This window comes from Chelon labrosus (genome assembly GCF_963514085.1).
Source record: "Chelon labrosus genome assembly, chromosome: 11".
NCBI lineage: Eukaryota > Metazoa > Chordata > Actinopteri > Mugiliformes > Mugilidae > Chelon > Chelon labrosus.
Window position 1 is genome coordinate 10609598 of NC_140344.1, and position 21018 is coordinate 10630615.

The following is a 21018-nucleotide window of genomic DNA, read 5'->3' on the forward strand; positions in this document are numbered from 1 at the left end:
GTGGTGTTGTCTATTTTCACTCCATGTGTCCTCACTGTTATTTTGGTTGTGGGTCACAAATAGACAGCAGTTGTCCTGCCCGAGGCTCTTGGGGATTTATTACTTTATCCCTTAATTTCTCCTCTTGTAACACGTGGAAGCTACAGGGCAATTATTAAACCGAACTAAACTCAGTAACGACGTGTCTGATACTCACACAGAAAAATGCATAGCTTGGTTACACTCAAAAAAAGTGGACATTCATTAAAACCTAATGTGTTTCTGAGATGCTGGTGTGAAAACTGACCCTGGCCATAGCTGACACCAAACCTCATGTGCTAATGAGGCAGGAAATATAATGATGTGTGCAAGTGTGCATAGGTTTTTTTTTCTTTCGTGTATATAAGCAGAATGGATGTAATCTCGAGGCATGAAGCCATTAAGGAGAAAGCAGATGGAGTAAAGCAATTTCCTCCAAGCTCCGGGATATCTGAACATCACCTGTTAACCCTGACCTCTGCCAACTGCTGGAAATTAGAGGTTGTTTGCGTGAAGCAGAGAAGTAGCGTGTTCATGTATGTATGCTTGAGAGGTGAAAAATAAGGATAAGAGAAAGCAAAGGCAAGGGAGGCGAGCATTTTGTTATGTGGTGATCAGCACCAGTTTTGTCTTTTTGTGTCAAGCACAGAACGAGTGCAATGAACTGATTTATGTTGAAATCAGAGGGAAACAGTTTGTTGAAACACGCTGTGTCTCAGCATCACCAGCAGAGCTATGTGCTGTAACTGCTATGTCTAAATGCTGGATGGTGGACAAATATTCAGCTGCTCATGAAAAAATAGGACTTACAACTGTGTGTTTTGTTCATTCCGGCACAGATTAATCAAATGCTTTAATTATCAGACTGTCTGTCAGAACTTCTAGACTTTGTGCTTGTGCTTTTAGCTTGTGCTGACCCTGAGAAAATAAACAAATCTGACTACACCTCAAATGTTCCTCAGTAAATGTGTCAGTGTGATAAGCAGTAAGAGGTGTGATGAATAAACTACAGACATCTGAGAACTGGACAATCCCTGCACTGCTTTTCTGCCAGTCAGTTCACCTGACTACTGATGCCCACTTACCTCACTAACTACCCTGTATATACTCTGATCAGTCACAACATTAAAACACACAAAAAACCGTTTAGGAACAACTCAAACAACATGATAACAGCACAAGGTGTTGACCTGGCCTCCAAATTCACTAGATCCCAAACTGATCAAGTATCTGAGGGATGATCCACAGAGGACCCTCCCCTCAACCCACAGGAGCCAAAGGCCCCCCACTAACAACATTATGTTACCAGACACCACAGGACACCCTCAGAAGGACCGTGTCCGTTATCTGACGAGTCACAACTGATTTAGAGGCACAAGGGTGACCTACACAGTATTAGGAAGGTGGTCATAATGTTATGCCTGAATGGTGTATACCAGCAGTTCAAATCCATTCTGTTGTCTTGTCTTTTGTCTGAAGACGTGAAGTATTGTTTCCTACATGTTTGATTACTTGTTGAGATCACTGTTGCCTGGTTTTTAATCTCTGTCTTGGAACAGCCAGTTCATGTGTCATGCTTTTAGCTTTTTGCTGAGCTGTGATAGTAGTACATGACATAGGACTTGGGACAGCCCTCTCAGATTTGAAATAATGGTTTGACCCCTGAATGCATTAAGATAAAGCCAAATATTAAAAAGCGTACTGCTGGTAACTTTTTCAGAGCCCATTTACAACAAAATATTCAACAACAAAATCAGTGCAGACTGATAGCATCAGATACATAGAATATTTGGTGTATATAGTGTCTTATCTAGCACATAGCATTTTATGAACCAAACCCAGATTAGTCAGCACAGCGATCAGTCGTGGACGAGTCAAGCATAGACGGACTGATGTGACATCTCACGCACTGTTATGTTCGTCTTTTCCAGTTCTGAACAAACTGAAGATTGACTTTAACTTTCTAAACTCATGTGCACAGCAGTTGCATGTCGGTATTTTACAGAAGGGGGCGAGTTTCTGAAATCTCCTGGCTTCCATTTGCCATGAAAATGGATCCAAAACTGAACATATTTAAATCATTCTTCCACTTACTTTAGGAGCATTTTCCATCAAGGCAGAACTTACATTTTTTGCCTGTGTGTTGTCCAGTGGAACAAAAACTGAACTGAATAGGTAAGGCAGTATCAGAGCGCTGTCATAAACAATCATAAAAATAAAAGCTCAGACTAAGGCTGTCTTTACTGTTGTTGTTACAAAAATGGTCATCCCTGGGATTTCTCTTTAAAGTGTATTAAAAAAAGATCCCAGGACCCAATACTGGACTGACATCAAATCTCAAGAGTCACTGCCTGCAAAAAGTTCACAGCTGTCAATATCCCAAATACTACGCAGCTGTCTCTGGCATCTCCTGTGCCAGTTATCACTTCTGGATTAGTCCACTGTGTGACAGTAGAAAATGCTCTGTAATTGAACTGGTCAGCATTTAGCCTTCTGGTCATACTTTCAGTAAAACATGATTGCTAGTGTGAGTTGTGAGGCTTTCAGTCATGGTATGGAGACATATCAGATGACAGATTAATGCCTGTCATGCAAGTACGTGCTAGAAATGTTTCCTCTTGTCATCTGGCCTCACATTAAGGGCCAAGCAAACCGAAGCGTTTAAGTCCGCTTTCAGCAGCTGTATTATATGTCCGCTTCCATGCTGGTTTATGTCACTATTTCCACATGCCAGAAGAGACAAAAACATTTTTCACGGAAAGGGACAAATCAGCGCCTACTATTTCTATCATGGGGATGGCTGCACGATTGCCTGCAGACAACTGTAGACAAGGAACACATTTCTCAGTGAAACCTAATCACTTAGAGCCAGTCACATGACTTGTGTAGCAGGCGTCATGTTGTGAGTGGAGCCACGGTGGATACAACCTGGGTGTGAAACACTCGCATACCTTCTGTTTAGATCATCGTCCACTCCATCTAACGTTTATGAGTGTGATGTCTTATTACGGTTTATGAGCCCCCCCCCCTATTCCTTCTTGGTGTCTGATCTTTTTAGAGTCACTTTCAACATATAACATGAGCTCACTTCACTTGGCTGCATCATTTGCCCCCTCATTTTAGAGTAATTGATACAATCATGTGAGGAATTAAATTTGGTCTTTACGACACCAGAACGTTCTCCTTCACATCCTTCCCGAAGCACACATGAAAAAAATATCATGAGCCCTGGTTTTCCCCCTCACCTCTTTCCCCACGGCCCATTATAGCAGTGGAAATGTATAGCTACAGTTCCTGGTATGGAAAACAGAGCCAAATAAGTTTGGGCCCTTTGAGAGCATCAGCTGAGAAGTCAAAAACTAGAGATGAGGGAGTTTGTAACAGTACATATTTGGAAACAGGCTGCTGGGTCCAAGGTTAAACTTATTTATCCAGTGATTGAGTTCACATGTGGTGTAAACCTGGGCCGGGAAAAGACAGAACAGAGGACAAAAAGCAGACAATTTAACACCACCATGGGTGTGAAATGCTATTTTCAAACACTTGAAAGCACATTAACTGATATGAACAAAATGCTGAGTTGTTCACTAGCTAATCATTCACTAATTCCTAAGATACTCTCAGAAGAACAAAACACAATAAAGTCTTTGTGAGTTGACTTTAAAATGCCCACATAACTCACAAAATAATCATATTGAACTATTTAAACTGGCATTATACTTTGTGATTACTTTAATATTACTTAAAGTCTGAATTGATTTAATAAGTGTTTAATGTCTGCAGTTTCCTTTAGACCTATAACATTTTATAGCATCTTTTGGATTATTTTTGCTAGTTTATTCAGCACGCAGACACATTTCTGTTTCTATTTCTACTTCTACTTTTAATGCTTCTTATTTTTATACCTGCCGTATGCATCTGTTGATGCAACTTTGCTCTGAAAAATACAGTGCATTCTACCTGCTCATCACCAAACACCAAGAGAGACAAACCTGGCACCTTAAAATAGTGGCGAATTTATATGCAACACATTTAGGTATTTTACTAAGTAGTAGGGGGAGACCAGAATATGGCTAAAAGAAGGGTGAATACTGGACTTACATTGCCCTGGGGCCAAGAAACCTGACTCCAAATTAATGCTAATATTACCATGTGCTGTATCATCTAGTATCACTTCTATAATGCAATGTGTAACTGATCATTGCCTTGTACAGTACTCTACAAGGCTTCCTTGTTAGGTCCCTCCGCAGGCTTTTGCTTGTATGTAATGAGCTCAGGAGTGCAATAATAAACACACGGACTGTGCCATGAACAGAGGATGTCAAAATACAGGATCTGTGCTGAGCAGAATGACTTCACCATTTATTTACACAACTGTCCTTACAACAGTCACCACAAAGTCAAATCACCAGCGTCACTGATTTCTTTCAGCCAACTGAAAACTTTTTGTTTTGGCGTAATATGATGATTCGTCAATGAGACGGTGCTCGGGAGAGTGGCGAGAGAGTGCCGCTTTGGCATTGTTTTACAGCTGTCTGTGGGGCTAAGTCGGACAATGGCCCACTCAATGGGAGCAGGAAGGAGGTTGACAGACCACTGTGTTTAAAGGGCAGTAGGAATTCAGCAGCTTATGAAGCCTCGTTGTGGCAACGGGGGGCGGAAGCCTCTTTAAGGAAGGGGGGGACCTTAATCTGCAGTGCAAGCCAACACAAGTCTCAGGTGGACGAGCTCCTTGATCACTGCACCATGAGAACCACCTGAACAGCCAGAGATGGGGGATGGAGGCTGGAGAGGAGGTGTGGTCAGTGTGTTATGGTAACTCTTTCAGTGACACACTGACCTGCAGTCTACGCACCGCTGACCCTTTTTAAATTTTATTTTATTCTCAGATATTTCATTGTCATTGCACCATACAAAGTTAAAAACAAGTGTGTAATGCAACCCAATGCCTGGCCCAGTGTGTAATACTAAAGACTGTTTCCTGAATCTCTGTGGTTTGTCATGGCAAACTTGTTGTCAAATACAACTAGAACGAAATGCTGTGATGCATTGCAGTTATTGGATACCCTCCTGTTAGGAGCCCCTCTCTGTGGTCACGATACGATCTCTGCGCTTGAGACCTTTTACACGAGCAAATATGCGTCAAACAAGGCAGAGGTTGCAACACTGCAAGGAATGGATTGGTGAAGGCAGGGCCCTGATGTGTATCAGGAGGCATGGATCACTGTTATGACTGGGGAGTTCAAAACTAGTGAACCATGAGGCATGCTCACTCTGGAGCTTGAGCTTTCAAGTCTGAGATGTGCTCAAGTTTGGGGTGCCGCAGAAGGGAGGGATTCAAACTCTGGATGATAAATCACAATCAGACATGTTGGTGGATGAGCTTAACCTGTCGCATTTCACCTAATTATATTTCAGTTTCTGTTGTTCATGTGTGTGTCAAGTATCTTCTCTAAGTGTATGTCCTTACTTGTACTTCCCACTGAATTAAAAACATCAGAATAGGGTGCGTTTAAAGAAAAATGTGCTGCACTGCAATTAAGTCATAAATCAGTGTCAAAACAAAGTGTTCAGTAGGGTAAATGACTGACCTAGGAGAGAAACATGGGGCAAGGGAAGAAAAAGGGAAACTAACTAAAATGATTCAATGATTTCAATACGAACGTTTGGAAAAGAAGAGAAAATACCTGAGAGCTACAGAGTGTATTAAAGAAAATTAATAATAAAGCCTGAATGTATTCCCTTTTATTATGTATTCCCTCTGCAGGGAATAATATTATGCTCTCATTAAATCTTTTGTAGCACACACAACCATCAATCACCATAAAATTAAATATACCACACTCCAGCGAATGATTTCTACTGATGCCTGGTCCACCACATTGATTATTTCCATATGGGGACACGTCATTTTTTTTACCGGTACTTTATTTTTCCTTCATCCTGTTGTCAGTATAATAATCTGTCAGTGTGTAGAGGTAAAATGGACATGCACAGACATCTGTTGCCACCTCTCACTGATTAAAAACCTACTATATAGTGTATATAAGTACCTCATTGTATGTATAATGATATACTTGTATATATATATATATATATATTCATACTCTGTACTGGTCCTGGTACTCTTGTGCAGTGAATCTGAAATTCACCAAATCTAATTTAGTTGTATGCCTACATTGACAAAAAGTGTGTAATTCTGAGGAAGAGCCACCTCCAGGTCATAAGTTCTCCTTTCACCAAACCTCAGCCTCCTTTTTCCCTTGAACCTAGATGAGCCAAAACAGAATAGAGCCCGTCCAGAGCATGTCATCAGATTTAGATCTGAAACAATAAGATGGTTAACATGTGGAAGCTGACAAGCCGCTGAGCAGCACTTTGTTACGTTACAAGCGATTACCTCAATATGTGCACAGTCAGGGTCTTCTGAGATCCAAATTCCGGCGTGTTACAACCCAGCTCATGGGCCGCAATATAACGAGGGGACCAGACATCAGAGTTTTGTGAAATGTGTTTATGTAAATGAGAAGAAATGGCAAAAAGAACTTCAGCATCAAAAGAGTTGTTACTTCTCCAGACTTCTCCAGGTATGCCTTTTTATTCACTCCTTCTCAGATGAGGACAGCCAGAACCATGTCGATGTCGATGTCAGTTTAGTTATGAAGCACATTAAAAAACATGAAAATTAAACATTTTGAAGAATGTCTCTTCTGCCCTACAATAACACTCTGTGGTTGAAATTTAGAATCATTTCAATTTTCTATCACTTGCGTATTCTTGATAAAAGATGAGCTGCAGCAACAACTGCAAGGGTCAGAGAGAGTACTAACATAAAGGGGATTACAGTAGTCAAGATGGAACAAAATGAAAACATGTATGACCTTTTCAAAATGTTTAAAAGACAATTGACTTCAGTTACGAGCCTCAACTGGAAGAAACTAGACTTGACCACTAATTATATCTGTCTGTCCAATTTAAAATCTAACAGGGAGTGATACGTAGGTATCGTAGGTGCCTGCAGCAAATGCCGACTTGTGTGCTCTCCACATCTGGCAGAAATTGGGGATGTTGCATCCATTAACCATGGCATCTGTGGAGAGTTAATGAGTATACGAGTAGCTACACTAACTCTAAATAAGCTAGCCAATGCAGTCATATGGATAGCGTTAAAATGTCCTTCAGATTATGAAAGCTAGTTAGTGGATGGGTGGGAGAAGAGATGCTAAAATGATAGCTAGGGGCACTGGCACCTGTGTGCCATGCAGCTCCAATAGACAACCTCCTGCAGTGGTTGGTACAGTCTGAGAAAGCTGCACATCTGGGGCTTATCATTATTTTCACTCAAAAAAAGTAAAAAATGTTTACTGAGGCTTTTCATAGTCCTTTTACTCTGTCTTGTAAAAAGCAAAAATATACTTTAACATCAACATTTTAAGTAAAAGAGCAGATCATATTTTGGAAATACGACTAGAGATTTTGTACTTAAAGCAGTCATTAGTAAAGTGTAGAAACTGCTCCAGCACTGAACAAACATTTTAGGACTGGATTTACTTATCTTATCACTGTCATACTAGTACAATACATAGTATGTTAATGTACAGTGGACTTTTTATCCGACCGGCTTGTGTTTGTCGAAGTTAGCTCTTTTTGCTCGTTGTCTCTTGGCTCCAGATAGTGAAAGAACAGTGACAGTGGTTTAGAGGAGTGAATAGCCTCACGGGATGCTTGGAGACTGAATGAATGACACATCAGGGAGGCATCCGAGGCGTTACACTGGAGAGACTTTCCCTTGGATAACAATCACTTCATCTCAGGAGCTCTTACATTCAGATGCAGCTTAGAGAGGCTGACTACAACACAGAGCCTCCAGTGTATCCATTCTTTCAGAAATGTGAACTCCAGTAAAATGGAACGTGTGAATCTTGTTGTTTTATTAGGAAGTTTGAACTGTTTCCAGATGTTTACATGTTTAAAAAAAAAAACTGGATGAGAGACAATACAGAGGAACCCACATCTCTGTGCATAAGAACTGAGGTGACGTGATAAAACACTGAATGTTATGACAGGAGCATCAGAAAAACAGAGTAGAATATTCAGTGCAGAAAGCGAGTGTCCCAACGCTGACCAACACTTGTTGTTTCAGAGAGAGAGGGAGAGAAAGAGAGATACTTTTAAAGAGTAATAGCCATGACTCGGAGACTAGATGTTTTGTGTCAAAGAAAGAGCTTGCAGGATCCAAAAGTGCTTCCGGTGAGCCCACTGAGTCTAATTACCCACAATGCTGTGACATCAGTCTTCAAAGGACGTGAATAACAAGATTCCTTTCACACGTCCATCAACTTTGCGTAAGACTTTACGTGCCCAAATGATTAACGAGAGGCTGACCACATCACAGCCAAGGAAGTCTACTTCCTCCAACACATGACAGTGAAGGATGGCTCATAATGTCCCGTGTCCTAATGATTTTGTGCTCTGATTGTCTAATATTTTCCCACAAGATCGGATTGATTACTACTGGATGCATTTATAGTAGCCAGAATAATACATTTAATGTCAGTACAGTCAACTTGGCCTGCAAAAGAAGGTACTGTTTGTCTACATTACATTACACTGCACTATAAACACTATTAAATCCAGGCCTACAATCACAAAATGATGATATAGCTGCAGCAAATTTTACATCCACTGCTTTCACACTCCATCCTAATATTAGGGTTAGGGTTAGGGAGTTAGTTAGTCTGTATTGGGAATATTGAAACTCTAATGGAAACCAGTTCAAATAAGGGTGAAGGAGGCTACCACAGACTGAATTCTGTGTTTATTAAGCCATCACACAGTGAAGTCACGCAGCCCACACCATTCATTTTATTTGCAGTCAACACACTTAATCGCGAGTCATTTAACACAACAGCTTGTTTAATTTGCTTGTTAACCACATGTTGCACACATTAACATCATTATTGGCAGGTTTGGTTTCTTGTATTTATTTCTTCATGTTCCTGGAGTAACGTGGTTATCCTGGTCCTTCCTGGTGAGAAGAAGGTGCATCCGAGTACAGATCAAGCCAATATTCAAATCCCTTTGTGTAATTGGCTTGGGTCAGTTTGTTTGGTTTACCTGTAATTTTGATGATGTAAAGTATATTTACATCAACTAATATTTATTATATTTCATTGACCTCTTTTATATGCCCATTTAAGTTGGTGATTTGGTTGTTTTTTTTTTGCATTTGATGCATAAATAAATACCACTTTTTCAATCAAAATCACCAGTGTCATTGTTGCCTCACTGCTTAGTCCCTAACATCAAGTCTGTGGAGTTGTATATTATACCATTCAATGCATTAACCCTCTGATAAAACTTTCTTTTATGAAGCTCATTGTGTCATAAGGGTTGATTCAAGGCCATTTGATTTCTTTCACTACATACACAGTACCAACAATAACGCAGTGACTCATGCTCTTATAGGAAATCTGTTTGAATAGTTATATTTATCCACACTGGGTGGAGACATTTCTGTTACAAGGTGATTTCATCCAGAGTCTTTCATCCACCCAAAGGCTAAAATAACTATCCCTTTAAATAAATACTTCACTGCCAGTTTCAGCAAGCGCTGATAATGTTTAAGATGTAAGCTCTGTAAAAAAAGAAAGTTCATATACATTCTATTATAGCACAATGATAATAAATATTTGAGGCTGATACAATGCTGAGAGTTAAGAATATCTCACATCAGTCGGTGAGTATTAACATAAATATTTCAGCAACAGTGTTGGATAAGTTTGTAACTAAAAATGTGATCAGTAACTCCATACATACATTTGAAGTCTGGAAATGTAGTCGAGTTACTTTACTAATTAAAACTTCACTAATGACTCTTGTAACTCAGTCCAAGTCTGTCAAAGAACATTCCCACATCAGATTTGTTGCATCTAACACAAGCTGACATTTAAACAGTTTTAGATATAAAAGATATATCACCTCCCAGCTCTGAACAAAAAATTCCACTTATACCACAAGAGGGAGCCGTTCATGTGGACGACTTTTCTCGTGAACACAATAAGCACGACTCGATTTAAAGGCGGCATGTCTCACCAGAAATTGATGTTGGCAAGCCTGCACAGAAAGTGCACGGTTTATAAATATGGCAGAATTGTAGCCACAAGGAGTTATATTTCTTTTGTTTTAGCAGAGGCAAATTATTATCCTCCACCTCCAAGCCAACATAAACGCTGCCTTCATATGGAACCCGTTAGCACGTAGTCATGATATGGGAAGTCGTGTCCTGTAGGTTTAGCAAGCTAACAGCCAGATAACTTAATGCAACCTTAACCCTAACCCTAATGCAAATGCGAAGATAGAACTTGTGAACTCTGACCTTAAAGAAAACGTCCACTTACGAGGTTGTGAATACCACAAGTGGGGGCTCTTCACATAGACTCATGTCGTGGGCACAGTAAACGTGGTCCCAATGGAAGGTAGCGGAACTGCCATTTGGAAGCAAAGAGACCAAACTGAGGCCAACCTACTCATCATCAAACTCCCAATAAGACAGAGATGGATGTCACTGGTACATGAATACAACATAATTACTGAAATTAAAACTGTAATCCCTTTCAGTAGCCTGCCAGCTGGGGCTCAGTAGGTAGGTTGTCCGCCAACCGGAGGGTTAGCAGTTCCATCCAGGGACATGCCACATGCTGAAATGTCCTTGAGAAAGACACTGATTCCCCCAGTTGTGTGAATGTGTGTGTGCTTGTGTGAGTGAATGGGTAGACGTTTCCTGTGACAGTGAAGCGCTTTGATTACCAGTAGGTAGTATCACATATTCTGTGACACAATTGGTTTTACATTTCTGTTTTACTTAAATGAAGTAATCAGATCACATTAATAAATTACTGAATGATGCATTAATGCAAACTGCCTGTCGGTGCTCTTTAAACTGTAAACTGTACACATTATCTTTTAAGTTAATTACAGGAACATTTTAACCCATATATTGATACTGACACCTAATATTGGTGAATACAGCCTACTGAATTGACCTGGCTAAAATACCAGTCTAGATCAGTATATTATGTATTCTGTAAACTAGATATGAACTCATTATTTACAATTTCAGGAAAACCACATTTTTCTTTATTAATAGCCTAACATGTCAATAGAGCTGAGGTCATTTTAGTTACGCAAGACAACATGTGTCATAGTATACTCAATGGTTCATGTGTGACTCACATTTTGCATCAGCAGAAATCACAGCTGAGGGCAAAACTGAAGCCCTGACTCCCAGACGATTTTATTGTTTTGGTGGATTTTCTCTCCAGCTCCGCAGCACTCAACCCCTGTCCCATGTGTGGTGCTCGCCATTGGCTCTGCCGGCCTGTAGGGGCGTTGCTTTGCAGTTTGGTGAGTGCTTAGGGTGCACGGGGTGTTCCAGGGATGGGAAAGCGTACTTGGCACTGATCCCTCCTTTCAGTATAGACTGCAGTTTGCATCAGGCAATTTCTGCGTCAGGGGGATGAATGTGTCATAAATAGTTCGCCTTTATAGAGGGCAGCGGATGCATGTGTAGCAATGCGATGAGGCCGATGCACTTTGCAAGACTTGCGCCGCAGAGAGCCTCCGCGGATCCCACGACCTGTTGCTGACAAGCCGGGGGAAAGGAGAGGGAGAGGGGGAGCCGCTCGGGAGAGACAGAGGGTACTGCCTTGGAGACCACAGTCCTGGTTTCTTCGCGGAGGAAATCATGCAGTTTGCAATCTGGCTGGTTGGACTAATGTGTCATCTGTCAGCGCTTGTCCGGGACACTCTGCAATACCAGTTGCATCCGAAACAAGGTTTGTTTTGATTTATGAGTGCGATTAAGTGATAGACTGCTGTAAGTGTGTTTAACAGAGTTTGAGAATGATGCCCGGTCACCAGCAGGCTTGTCTGTCTGCAGCTGGATTAATCACACCACCTTTAATGCTGCTACTTTGTCTTTGAATCAGAACATTCTCTGACTTCTTATTTTCTTTTCTTTTTTTTTGCAGAAAGCTTCATCAAGCAGCTGTCATCGTATGAAATCATCACCCCGCTCCGCGTGAATGACTTCGGAGAATCATTCCCCCACAAATTGCACTACAGGCGGAGACGCAGAAGTTTGAATGACGACCGGTCGGGCTTACGGGTTCACTACAGGATTGATGCATTCGGGGAACGCTTTCATCTCAATCTGACAGCAGACTCCGGCTTCATCGCCCCCACTTACACGGTGACACACTTGGGAGCGGAGCAGGGCAACGACACGGACTCCCGCTTCCACGACCCGAGCGATATGCGCCACTGCTTTTTCCGCGGACACGTCAACGCCAAGAGCGAGCACCCTGCAGTCTTCAGCCTGTGCACTGGACTCGTGAGTATTGGCTTTGCTCTGCCGTCAGACTGTATCCAGACACTTTAACCAAGCGATTTCTCCACTTTCAACAAATTCCTTTCATGCACATCCCCCGTAACCTGCAGCCAAAATGAAAGAGCGTCTCTGGACTGAAGTCATTGGGGAGCCCTGCACCTTAGCTCTTGTGGGGTGATGTTGCTGCTGCACAGTGCAGTCAGGCCGGTGTAATCATTCAGACTGGGTTTGATGTGACAACAAAGCCTCCACTCTGTTGAAGTGCTCTTGAGCAAGACGCACTAAAAGCCCTAGGGTGGCTGACTGTGCTGTGTGATCAGGAGGAGAGAGTAAGCAAAAAGACAGATGTTCCCTGCAATAAAGTACCAGTAGAAGACAGAGTGAGACTGATTAGTGGGGTTGCTGGATGTCATGTCAGAGCCTTTAGACTTCCCATTTTACTGCTAAATCTTAATAAAAAAGTAGCAGCAATACGAAGAGGAATGAGTTAGATAATCCATTTCATTTGTTTAATCTTCATCATCAAAATGCCAAATATTGACTGATTCCAGCTTCTTAATACTTGTCAGGGGGAGGCTTGTCTATGAACACATTTGCAACTGTTGGAAATAAGCTGTTTGGAGATGTCACTGTTGATTTGTTTGAGCTTGTGATGGCAGTATTTTCTACAGAGATTAAAGAAGTAATTGATTCAAATGGAAAATAAGCAAATGGTTCAGCCCCAAACACAAAAGAATATCACTGAGCCTGGAAAGCAGCTGTTCTTCTTCTCTTTTTTTTTATTGCCCTTTGGCCTATCGTTTAGATCTTATTGACGTCCAATGGAGTTATTGGGTAATAATGAGTTTATGGACCCAGTATAGGCCCATCACATGGGGATCCTGGTGCCCAGGTCTTTTAGTTTGCTGACTCCTGTGTGAAAGAATCTGATAACTGTTGAAGGGGATGACTTCATGGGTCATATAAGGTTACTGGTCCAGAGGCAGGGGGTTGACCTCAGTCGCGCCAGCCGGATTCTGGTGTGGGGAGGAGAGGGGTGGTGGTGGCGGTGACAGTGTTTGGCTGGCCACAGCAGCACAGACAGAGTGACCGTAGCCTTGGAGTCTCCCTGTCAGTGACATAATTATTTTAAATAGGTGCAGTGTGTACAGCACCAGGATAGCGTGTCACAGGATAGGTATCAGCTGCACTTGGAGGCTTTTGGAACTAGTACTTTCACGATGTGTGTGGTGATTGTACTTCAAAGATCATCGGGTATTATCACTTGGCAAGAAGTGAGTAATGTTCAGTGTTGTTTAGAAGAAAGAAACAATCCATTAAAGATAAACTGACTTGTTAATTTAATTTTTTTTTTTTAAGGTATTAGGTGTGCTGCAATTATCAGGGTAATAAGCTTTTAATTGCCTCTTTGCCCAAGTTTGATGTATGACTGACTTATCCAAACGTGTTTGCATCCTCTTTTCAGCAATCTTTGTTGTTTTACCGCATCATCACTCACTGACAATGACAGGACAATGGATACAGCACCAGAGGCTGTTGGGTCATAAATGTGTCCGTATCTGATCCCTGAGGCTTAATGGCCGGGCACATTTTGTTAGGATGAGGTCATTAAGGAATAATTAAGTCCTAAAACAAAGGGGTCATTCTAGAAAAAAAAAAGCAGGTTCCCCTCTCGTCCAGAGTTGCTCAAAGCTATCCCCGGGGGGCAATTGAGGAGAATGTGTGTGTGTGTGGGTGGGGGGGTTGACGAGCGTTTGGCCTTTTCAAAGTGAGCTGTGACAAGCAGAAAAGGGGAGAAATGCTCTGAAGAGGAGACAACTGCCAACGAAGGTTGTGGGTAACTTAAGGATTGCTCACACCGTGGGAAATGGTAGTTCCTGAAGGAGCTCGCATAATAGAAGTGTGTGGCGAGTTAGGCCGTCCCGAACAATGAATCTATCTTCAGTCCAGCAACAAGTAGTGCACCTCTGTGTAAAGATCAGGCTCATGACACCTTTATGTCCTATTTAACTTTAGAGATTGACTGCATTACTTTTGGGTGACTCAGCACCCGCAGGTTTCATAGTCTCTTTCTGGGATGTAATGAAACAGATGTGTGCCAACAGTCATTCCACCCATGTCATGAATGCGATCTCTCTTCAAATAGGAGTCCCTCAGTTATAAGGTCCAGTTCAGCACCCGCTAGTGAACAGCAACTATTGTGTCTGTCCAAACTTTTGCCAGATTTGCTGCTGAGCTAATGCTGGGAAAGCCAGAAACTCTGCCCCCTCCATTGACTAAACAGAGCATTTATCTGTTCAGGCCTCTGTTAACACCGCATGAGAACTTCACAAAGACCTCATCTGTAATTATCTAATTAAGTCGGTGTTGGCAGTGATTTGCAAGACACAGGTAAACATCTACCAGTTGTTACGCTGCATAAATCATTCATAACATTTTGATTACGACAGCAGCAGTTGTGCAAAAAGTCTGCAGCGGAAACCTTTGTACGTCAGGCTGCAGCTGTAATTATCACAAACAGATGAGACCACGCTGTTTTCAGTCAGCTGTGAACGAGACATCTGCGTTTTAAAGTGACAATATCCTTCTGTCCATTTGACATGGCTGAAAAGAATCAGAAGTCGTAACCATGTGGTGAGAATATTTTGTCTGCTGCTTCCGTGGTCAAGCAGCGTTCGAATCAATGCTGTTTTTTTTCATATGACATAATTGACTGTATTCATTAATTAGTCAGCAAATTCTTTAAAGTACATTAAATTTTTACTTCATTAAGTTCAAATGAGAGAGTTAAATGTGCACAATTACCTCCGAGCTTCTGGCTGACTAGTTTGTACATTTTTATTTTGACTGCAGAGATAATTTAGCGAACACTTCCTTTTCAGTATCAGCTGCAAGGCATTCGTCACAGCACGCTTTGTGTCTGAACTGATAGTCCAGTGTGTGAGATGTGGGACATACAGTAAAACACTGATGCGGTATCTCACGCTGCATTTGTTTTGGGCTGGTGTAAACCATCAGCACATGCAGCCTGTACTCATAGTGCGTAACTGGATTCCATCATCACTTAGAAGAAATAGTTCAGTTCATCCACAGCGTTTTCGCAGAAGTGGATGTTACTGGATGGGGCGGCATTAAAGAGGAAAATATGGGATTTTGAGGCCGGTGATGTTGTTCCAGTCCTGTGCATTGTTTTCATAAACTACGCCGAGGCATGTTTCATTCACACTTTTGAGCAAGTATGTTGTATATGTGCAAGGAAACTAATCCTTCTTTCCTTGGAAGGTGGAAAGGAAAAGTACACATACAGTTTGAGCTTGTTTTCCATATCCGATTTTGTATGTTTTCCATTGTCAAATGTCCATCACCTGTGGGGGCGGTTATGGAGTAACGCCGACTTAAAGATAACATTCCAGTGTCCAATATCCTGTTTAAGTGTGCGCATGAAATTACCATGCAAACACTATTGTGCCTCATGGCTGAGTGAGCTAAGAAGCTTTGTGAGGGACTGAGCTGCCAAATCAATATTAGCATTCCTCTGTCAGCAGCTCTGTCCTCGTATGATGATGTCACTCTTCCCAGTGTCAGGGTACGAGGGAAAGAGCGTTTTTACAGTTCTAACAAGCACCGACTTAACAGCCTGTGCATAAAGGTGAGAAAAGGTTTAGTGAATTACAACCGCTTAGTTGACCGTTGATAAATTAGTCTTGAATGTCATAAAGTGTGTCTCAATTCATTCTCATGGTTAAAATGTCAACAGTCACTGACAGTGAAGTGTTACACATGCTCTCTGACCTTTTCTGAGTCAGCATGTTCTTTCCATGTGCACCTGACAAAAAACAGAACTTGTTCAAAAGCATGGAAATTATGTGAAAAGTGGTGCCCGAAGCAAAGAACAGATTGACTTCAAACTCTGTAAACTAAACCTACAGACGTACAGCACAGCATGCGCGCGTGCACGCTTCATACCAGAGCCGTCAATAACATTAACTCCTTTTTTTTTTCTCCTCCAGATTGGAACTTTTACGACACAACATGGTGAATACTTCTTGGAGCCTCTTATAAATGCTGTGGGGGACGAATATGATGAAGAGCACAATAAACCTCATCTTGTCTATCGACATGAGAGGAAAAGGAACACCTCAAACACTGACAACAGCACAAAGCCCTGTGGTGCCTCAGGTAACAGACTGCCTAACTATACTCCTGGTAACTACTGTCTGTCTGACTTTCACCCACAAACATTCACCTCCTCATCATCTGCGTTCACTTTCTGAAGCATGGCAATAAGCACGCTGAAATGGAAATTATACTCTGTCACAATCTCTGGCTTGCAGGATACCCAAAAGATTTCAGCCTTGATTAAGGGGCGTTACTGAAAACTCCTCAGCTTAATTAAGCAAAACGTTCTCCAGCACGGCCTGGTGTTTTCGCTTCTCGTCTGCTGGAGCGTTCAGTCCCAGCTCTGTTGCAGGAGCTCAGAGGGTAGGAATAATTACTTTTTAGTTCATGATGAAAAGACCAAGAGAAGTTTTACGCTTGGTAGGCTGCTTGAAAGTTCCCCCAATTTCATTTGAATTTTTATGGTTGAGGCCTTTGGGTGGTAGAGAGGCCCTCGAGAGAAAGCAGGGTGACTGAGTGGAGTTCACCTCGATGGAAGACCTTAAAGTCGTCCTCACAGAGAGCGGCCTTTGTTGCATGACGCAATAAATCTTTTATGTGCAGACCGCCTGATTTGCTTGTTGTCTGAACTCTGCTATTGTCGCCCGGTGGTGGCCATTGTATGTGGCGGCGGTTTTAAAAACTTGGTCTGACCTGATGGGCCAGCCCAATACCGCTTTAATATGTTTTGTCCTTTCACTCTCTCAGTCTGTGTGTGGTAAACAGAGACGGCGAAATCAGGAGGGTCCCTCAGCCCCCACTCTGAGACACGTTTAAATATACTCCCTCCTAAGAACTGGGTGGTGAAAGCTTCGTGAATGGCCCCTGACTTCTGTTGTCCCAGGAACATCCATCGCCATCATTTAGTTATCATTTATGTGTAAGCCATTTGCTCAAGCTTAAATGACATACATCCTGGGTTCTACTGTAATAAACTAAAAATAAAATGAAATCATTGTCAAAATTATATTCAGTGTTCAGCAGAGGACAGAAGGGAGGATGTGTGAGACACCTGTGGGGGCTTCATGAAAGGGCAGCAGATAAACAATGAGCAGGAGGATTAAAAGAACCAGTGGGCCTGGTTTAGGACTGTGAGGTGTCCCGGGCTGCAGCTCCTCAGCTTTATCAGATAGGCTCCTCTCCAGATGCAGCGATAAATGGGTTCTTTGAAGGCCACACTGAGCCAAGACTAACAAGCTTGTCCTGTCTTTTTATGGGAAGGAGTGCAGTGCACGCTGCTACTAGCAGGTTAGATATAAACACTGACTTGGTGCGTGCCGCTCTGCTTGCAAAGCACTTGTAGTTGCTGCTCCTGGTCCAGGAATTGGGCATTTTCCACTTGCCTTTACCCGTGTAGTTTTTTCCTTACTCCCCTCTATAGCATCTCTGTATGGTGTGTCTGTCTCTACTTGCCGTTTCTCTTCTCTATTGTTGTCATTAAACTACATCAGCGTCTATAACAGTCGAGACACACATGACAAATTGTTTGCTGGGGGCCTATGGTGGGTCTCTCTAAGCAGCAATAAGGACTATTCTGTTGAACATGAAAATACTACTGTTTTCTATGTTAGAGTAACAATGACAAAACAACACCACAAACTCCTTTGGGAACTGATTATTCTCTAACAAAGATCTACCAGGCCAATCATAGATTGTGCAGACTTCATGCGGTGACAGAAGAGCAACAGCGATGTAGTCATACACGTAGTCTGAGCACAGTGGAGTTCAACTGGTTTACAGCAAAATGACTTGGATTGGTTGTAGGACTATCATTGCATGTAGAAGTATTTTTTTTTAACTTAAAAAACTTATTCGGTTACTTTCACAGACTCTGATTCATAGCAAGTTAAGAAACTCAATTGTCTAGCTTATCTAATCACACAAATGACAGACCCAGCACGCTGTGATGCTAGCGGGGAGAAGATTTCTGTAGCTTCTGTTTTTGAGTTTTGAACGATAAAAGCACTCTTTGTCAGGGTGAGTCATCTTGTGACTCCCTCATTTTCTCTTCATCTGTTTCTTTCTCCACTTTATGTCTCTGTGAGGAGGGATTGTCTTAAATAAAAATTCGGCACTGAAGCTGCCATAAATATTCCTGTTTTATTTTTGCCGTGCTCTGGAAGAACGCATACTTCGGAAAATGATAAAGATGAAACAAGCTGCGTTCTATCTAGCACCACCTCCAAGAAACAAAATGTGTATCAGCAAAAAAAGATACCTCTGGTAAGATAAGTGGTTGACACAGATATGATGTCTCAGAGTACTGCCTTAGTGCACTACAGACTGTGCCAGAACAACAACGGGTACTTCTGTATCTTAAGGCTGTAAGAGTTTCCAAAGTTTGTACAGTCTCCGCAGAAACGTGTTGAAAGGAGAGGAAGGCCATGTTTTTCCATAGATGTACATGACAAAGATGGAAGTTTTGTTTTCAGCTTTGAGCTTGCCATCTCTGACACATAACGGAAGCTTAACATGCGCCATGACTGCCTGCAAGATGTCAGAAGTAGAAGTGGACTGATAAGGGCTTTTAAAGTGTTACCTTGATGGAAATTATATTTTGTTATTTCAGCAGTGAGGGCATAAGAATATACCTGTCTTCAGCTGCTTTTCTTCACTGTGTGTGTTCTGGCACTGTTAATAAAGCACCACGGCGTCGTGTATGTGCTGCTGAATGGATGGGAGTTTAAAATCAAAAACTATCATTGGCCTCATGAAATAAGGTCTCATTGACTGACAGCCCTAGCAGCTGTATCAGTTTTCGTCCTCTGTCAGCCGACCTGGGTGGCTTCCCTGCTGTTTAGAATACCTCGGGAGTAGATAGCTGTTGAGTGGGTGATTAATGTTTTAAAGTCACAGAGTGCCTTGTTGTGCCTGGTTCTGGACTTTAAAAGCGTCTGGAAAAAGCTCAGCGGGCTCAGATCACAACACATCTCCGACCTTTAATGACACGTTCTACAGGGTATGTCTCTGAGCTTGCATGTGAATCCCTGCGCCGTCCTTCGATAGCGGTAACCACAAAGATGAGGGTGGCAGCAGATAGGGGCAGATTCTTCTCTCCTTCTCATCCCTTTGCTTTCTTAAATCCATGTGAAGACAAGCAAGAGACGGAGGGAAGTGCAACTGTGCAGTATCTTTTTCTCACAGTCACTGGTGTCTGAAGCTGTGGGGTGTCATATTTTGTCCGAATTAGAAACAGTGTATTGAATATAGAGACAGCTTGACAGCAAACTGAAACCCAAACACGCAAAACCCCGGTCCAGTGTTGGCTGTCAACTGTTTCAGCTGATTTCTTGGTGGCTAAGTGAGGGCAGCTGGGACAGCGAGGAGACCGCCTTTGATGCAGCAATACTTGGCACACATGGCATCTTTGCACCCTGACCCTCAACACAATCATTGTATAGGATTCCCCCCTTGGTGCCCACTGTGTATACATGATAGTTGAAATGCTAGCGTCAAGTTTTTGGTCAATGGGTTCATTTACATGGAAAAAATGCCGCCCCCGCCTGCAGTTTGAACTAGCCGACTTGAATCAGTGCCCTCTCTCCCTTTGCGCTTTCATGTATGTGAATGGAAGCACTTGTTGATTGTGACCTCACTTCCCTCTTTGTTTGGAGTCACTCACTGGACGGGTAGAGGTGACCTTGAATTTTTCCCTCCTAGAGGTGCTTGTGTGGATTCTGGGGCTTGCTGACTTGTTTGCAGGGACTCACTTGGAGCTATGTTTGTCTTAAGCTCTTTGTTTTCCTCTTGGGTTTGGCTCTTGACAGGGGTCAGGAAAGGTGGTCAGCCAGGGCATGATGGGTGAGCGCTGATCACTCAGACAACCTCTCTCACCTTTAGGGTCTGGCTTTAGATGGTGTGGAGCTTCTGAGCGTCACATGGCTCCAAAAGGCTTAGGGTTGCTCTGTGGCCCCATGCCCTCTGGACTGATTGAACCTCCCCCACTCCAGGAAGTACTATTGTTGCTAGGCACAAGTCATTTTTGGGAGCTTTTGTGCGCATGCATGGATGTGGTTTGCTTGCAAATGTGTGTTTGGTAAAGATCATGCATCCGTTAGGACTGCAAGTTATCTCCCTGACCTGACAGTGGATGAAGTGTCCCGCAGAGTTCTAGGAATTGCTGAGCAAGCAGGAAGTTCTTTCTTCGTGTGTTTGAGCAGCTCTGCTCTGCACTGTGTGCGCCTGTTGGCTTTGCTCCACAGCTTGGCAGTGGTTTCCCAAACTCCCGCTGCCTGCTTTTCTTTCTTTACACCTGCTTCTACAAAGTAGCCTTTTCACTGATTGCTGATGAGCTGATCCATCACGGCCTCAAATTGCATAACACTGCATAACAGATAGTGCAAGCAGCTAATAATATGGTTCATTGCATTCATTGTCATCTGATGTTCAGATAGCAGACACTCTGGACAGGGCCGAACAGGGCTGGACAGCTACACACAATCCATAACTTT

The 21018-nt window shown here is 42.4% G+C and overlaps 1 protein-coding gene across 1 annotated transcript in view; it reads left to right on the forward strand.

Moving 5' to 3' along the window:
- Positions 1-11638: 11638 nt before the first annotated feature.
- LOC311495651 (A disintegrin and metalloproteinase with thrombospondin motifs 20) overlaps positions 11639-21018 on the forward strand; it is a 77086-nt gene continuing 67706 nt past the window's right edge. The window contains exons 1-3 of the mRNA XM_084555176.1: positions 11639-11855; positions 12051-12412; positions 16420-16588. Coding sequence (XP_084411302.1) covers positions 11765-11855; positions 12051-12412; positions 16420-16588 — 622 coding nt within the window. The 5' untranslated portion in view covers positions 11639-11764. The remainder of the gene's footprint in view (positions 11856-12050; positions 12413-16419; positions 16589-21018) is intronic.